This window comes from Sceloporus occidentalis, unplaced genomic scaffold (assembly GCF_023333645.1).
Source record: "Sceloporus occidentalis isolate IW3139 unplaced genomic scaffold, rSceOcc1.0.p SCAF_296, whole genome shotgun sequence".
Taxonomy (NCBI): Eukaryota; Metazoa; Chordata; class Lepidosauria; order Squamata; family Phrynosomatidae; genus Sceloporus; species Sceloporus occidentalis.
The window spans coordinates 655,522-660,651 of NW_028317276.1; the positions used below are offsets into that span (position 1 = coordinate 655,522).

At 43.8% G+C, this 5,130-nt stretch overlaps 1 protein-coding gene across 1 annotated transcript; it reads right to left on the minus strand.

Moving 5' to 3' along the window:
• Positions 1-1,847: 1,847 nt before the first annotated feature.
• LOC149275193 (lysM and putative peptidoglycan-binding domain-containing protein 1-like) lies at positions 1,848-3,713 on the minus strand. Its single transcript, XM_089504930.1, is given in 3 exon segments — positions 1,848-1,979; positions 2,770-3,135; positions 3,543-3,713. Coding segments are annotated over 3 exon segments (669 nt in total).
• Positions 3,714-5,130: the final 1,417 nt, after the last annotated feature.

The window sequence follows — 5,130 nt, forward strand, 5'->3', positions numbered from 1 at the left end:
AAGACATCCAGTTTAACTGATGGGTTAAGCTCATGAGACACCTGGCTCAATAAAGACCATACATTTTTAGGGTTGTCCCACTAAAGGCCGCGTTAAAGAATGCTGAGGACATTTTGTCATATGCGGTTCGAAAGGCAGAATATCAAAAGCACTTGTCGGCACCTCTTGTCAATTTTTGTTTTATATCAATTGTAGCATGTTTACAGTTAGGAAGACATTGTAGCAAGCTGTTTGAGGTGTAAGCAGGCAAGTTCAACATTGGATCAAATATCTGTTTATATTTTCACCTCTTGGCAAGGAACCCGCTGACCGGCTCATACGACCAGTCATTGAAAGTTCAAACGTCTTTCTTTTAATATTTTTTTTTTATTTTTTTTTTTTTTAAAGGAAGCTCTTAAAGGGAAATTTGGCAAAGTATTGTTATTTAGAGAATGTTGCCAAGATTTGTTTGGATGATAAAATGTACATTAAACTTTGTTACTGTTCTGTTTGCAAGTGTCTTGAGACACACTGTGATAAAACACACTAATTGGTGATATTAATTATTGTTTTATTTCCCCTTAAAATGCATGCGGTGTGGTGTGATGAAAATTAACATAAAATTTTACATTTGGGTTGAGTTAAATATCGTTTTGGTTGAGAGATATTTTATCTATGACCACGTCTATTGCATAGGTATGGAAAAAACCTTACTTGAAAAGATTTGTATACTACTTGTGGCTCAACTACCACATTGTGAGTAGCACATTAAAAGGGTTCTACTTATATGAGGATGTGAAAGCACGAGTTCAGCTTTGTATGTTTTGGTGTGTTGCGCAAAAAATAACATTTTACAACAGGAAAAGAACCGTAACGAGAGAGGTTTATAAAACAACATAATCACAATAAATATACTTCTTGACATCTTATGTATTTTAAAGATATTTGAGAGGTCAACAATGTACCCGATGACTTCAGGAAATTCCTAAAATGTCTCTGATTTTGATTAGGTGGAACCGCACATTTAAAACTTGATTAGCAGAAATCAGTGGAGAAGCGCCATTGATCGGAAAGCGTACCACCCTTGTACCCGTAACCTTGCTGTGCTCCTAATGTTTAAATTATTATTGGTTAATGACAAATTGCTGGCAAAAAGTATTGCATTTTGCTTTGTGTATTTTTAGCCCATCCCTTTTTTTCTGTTGGACTCTCGTCCCTACGAGATTCTGTATTCTGTAAACACTTCATCGTGAAACAGCAACATTTCTTTCAGGACATTGGCTAGATCAAAAATCAATGCCTGCAATGGGAAACCGGATACGGATTCAACGGAACCACACGAGGCTTATGTTTTTAAGACATAATTAGCAAACGGTAACTCGGAAAGTTAGGTTTGCAACTTTTGGTAGAAACTGGACATGCTGGGGACGACTGATCAACCATTTACTGTATCCAAATCTATCTGCAGTGATGGCACTTCATTATTTAATAGTTATCATAAAAATCTGTCAGCTCCACCTTGTGGCTTCCTGCAGTATGTTCCTTCAAAACAAAAAAAGTCTAGTTTTCCAATAAAACATATTTCCAAGAACAATGAAAATAAAATGTCACCATTCAGACCAAAGAGATAAAAATCATTTGATACACAGTAACATTTTTGTTGAAGGTGAAAAGCCTTACTGATGTTTGAAGGTCCTCAATGGTTTCATGAGGATTTACAGTGCTTAATTCCAATAGGGTGCCTATGAAGGGGGAACACGCCGTGTGGTCTTCCATGGTATTTCCACGTTCAAACTATTCTGCACACATTTTGAGATGGTTGAAAAAAATAAGACAGGTCCAAAACAAGTCAATATGGAAATGAAAGATCAGAGTTTAAAGATCTCATCCTCGTGGTCCTTGATAGTAGAGGCTCGCGTGGTTACGGTCAACGGAACAGGTCCTAGTAAGGAACGCTGCTGAGTTTGCGGCGATGCTTCTCTAGAGCCAGTGGGTGGTCTCTGATTGACAGTGGCTCCAGCAGTCACGCTGTCTTCTTTTGGGACACTAGAACCAAACAGATCGATATAAACCGTTAGAGAAGTATGGTGAACAAAAGCACCGTATTTATTAGATAGAAAGGCAATATGTCCAAGTTCCATATTTTTACGCCAAGTTTCACTTTAGGGAGCTAAGCTTAGGGCTCTAGTGAAGTCCGCTTATCCTATATTTTGCTAGAACTGGACAGCTCTCAATTTCAAACGCAAAAGACTTTCAAATGACAGTTCTACACAATTACCCTGATGCCATTCAAATAACGTAACCTGGAACCTTTTGGAGAGATGACTAACTTCCTCCAAGTTCTCTTCTGCAGTCTCCTGGGGTAAGCAAGTCTCTCTCTGTATTACCCCATGAGGATGTTACATAAAAGGGGCCTGTGTTTGTGGTGATGTAGGATGTGGTGAGTTAGGCATAAACCCAGACTTAAGAACCCGCAAACGCACACAGAGCGAGGCCAGCTGTGAACCAAGCTATTCAGCATGTTAGCCGGATGTGATATTTTCAAGATGAAGTTCCCCCTACAATTTAATGTATACACGGGGCAGTTTCAATTTCAGCAACACAGGAAGCACAGCTTGAAATGAAAATATTAATATAGGGCTTTATATAGAGTTAGAGCTCCATCAATGGCCAATCTCTGGCTTTGGACTGTGGTTGGCTGCTGTACGCAGCGGATCGGCTGCGCGGGACATTCGGTGCCGCACTGGCCGATACAGCATCTATTAGTCGTTAGTCCACTAAAGAAGCGACGTAAAGACCTTCTCAAAAACATTCTGGATCATCTGATACTCACAGAGTTTCTGCCTCCCTAAGCTTCTTTGCCGCTGCCCTCTTGGACACGCGGATACTGGTGTCTAGCCTGCTCATGAAGTCACTAGCCGACAGCTCCTCCTTGTTGCCACTCTTGGCCCCAGTCCTGTGGGGTTTGTTCTTGTCTTTTCCATCTTTCCTTGCAGAGGGGTTCTTGACCTGTATCCATTCTTCTCCAGATTCTTTGCGAGACTCCAGGCCGTTGGACAGATCAGGCTGTTCGGCCAGCACTGGGATGCTCAGATATTTCTTCAGGAATATGGAGTCATTGGTGTATAACCTGTTGGCTCTCTTGATTTGCTCCATCTGTAGACAAACATGAAATAGTTTTGTATTATACAGTAATTTCCAAACACAGACGGCGTGTGGCGTACATAGGTTTATATATATATATATATACACACATTATATACATAAGGCTGAGAAACCTTCCGGTGCTAGACAGCTGTGCTGAGACTAAAACGCATCAATAGAGAGTAGGCGCTTGTGTTCCGCGTTAGCACCCACCTTCATTCATTGTACTTACTGCTCATGATCTACTTTTAGCCCAAGTTTCTGCATTAGCTCCAAAGCCAGTACTTGGGCTGGCAAAGAATTTCATTCAGCCGTCCACCGGCACAGCCAAAATAAAGCAGGGTTATTTATGAGAATTAAAATGGAAGCTCTTTGAACCAGACGGTTATTGGGCTTATGATGTAATCAGTTATACTCACGGTGACACCATATTTCAGCGCCAAGCCTTGCAGGGTATCCCCGGGCTGAACTTGATGCTCTATCTTTCTGATCCTGGCCGGTGAGTACGAGGATTGGGACAGACTACCGTAAGACCGTGTCCGAGAGCCACAGAGAAGCCCAGAATCCCCTTGCTCATGGTGGGATGCCATGGCTCCTGATCCGTGCTTCCTAGATCAAATGGCCAGTGGGGTGGGTTCTGTACACTGTGCACAATGCCCTATTTAGACCCTGTCACATGCTGTGTTCATCCTGCTGCTTACAAATTGAATTAAAGCTGAAAACCAGAGAAACGAAGTTGCTCTGATCACATGATGCGGGTCAGGGTGGGTGGGTGCGTGCAGGGGGGGAGTGGGGCTCGGGGTAGTACCATGTTGTCACTTGTCATCAAGCTGACATTAGCCCCGACTCTGAGCCAGTTACTCAGCTCTGATCTGTGCCAAGTCTGTGTCAACAGCTGCAGGCCAGGGACAGCAGCAGCGGCGTGGTATCCCGGGACTTGTAGTTCTACTGCTGGGATTCTGCTGCGCCGAACTAGCCTGGAAAACTACACTTCCCGACATACGCCTCTGCGGCTAGCGATGTCAGTGGAGAGTGTGAAGGAAACTACATCTCCCAGTGATCCCGGCGGGCCGGTTTCGGAAGCCGGGGTCAGGCACGTGATACAACAGAGATATCGTGCAAACAGGAAGGGGACGGTGACAGATCAGTGTGATAAAGGTGAGGGGCAGGAGGGGACAAAATTAGATTGTAGTAGGCGGAGTCAATACTGTCTATTACACCGCCGCTGCTTTTACACAGGTGGTGTACATAGGACTGCATGACATGACGTCATCAGGAACTTCCCGTGGAGGAAGAATAAATGATACTAAATAAAAAATAAAATCTGAAATTATCCGGCAGTTTGCTGTAATTAATGGCAACTTGATATTTACTGATATACTACCGTCATAGTTTTTGACACAATACTGTCACCATTTCATTTACTTTGCGGCCCATGATATCTTTACATGGATACAGAAACTAACATTCAGGCTATGTATAATATTTCAGAGTATTGTTGTAATATATATCCTCCAGAACCACATATTTATTGTATCGTAACCCGCAAAGCACTAAGTGGGGTGCTGGGGCAAGGCCTAAAAGTGCAAGCAGGCCCGTGTTCTGCAAGTGCCACCCGGGTGCGTGCTACCCGGGTGCTGGGGCGCGAGTTCTGTGAGTGCTCCCTGCATGCTGGTGCGCCCCAGCACCGACCGGGGTAGCACTCGCAGAACTTGCGCCCCAGCACCCGGGTAGCACTCGCAGAACTCGCGCCCCAGCACCTGGGTAGCACGCACCCGGGTGGCACTTGCAGAACACGGGCCTGCTTGCACTTTTAGGCCTTGCCCCAGCACCCCACTTGCATTCATAGTCCTTGTCCCAGCACCCTGCTTCAACTCATAGGCCTTTCCCAGCACCCAGTATGTGTTTATAAATTGTTCTATGAATGTAACAGCGCTGTGGAATCGGCTGGCGCTTTATAAATAAATAGAATGTAATGTATTTGCCTCAGCATCGATACAACTGCCC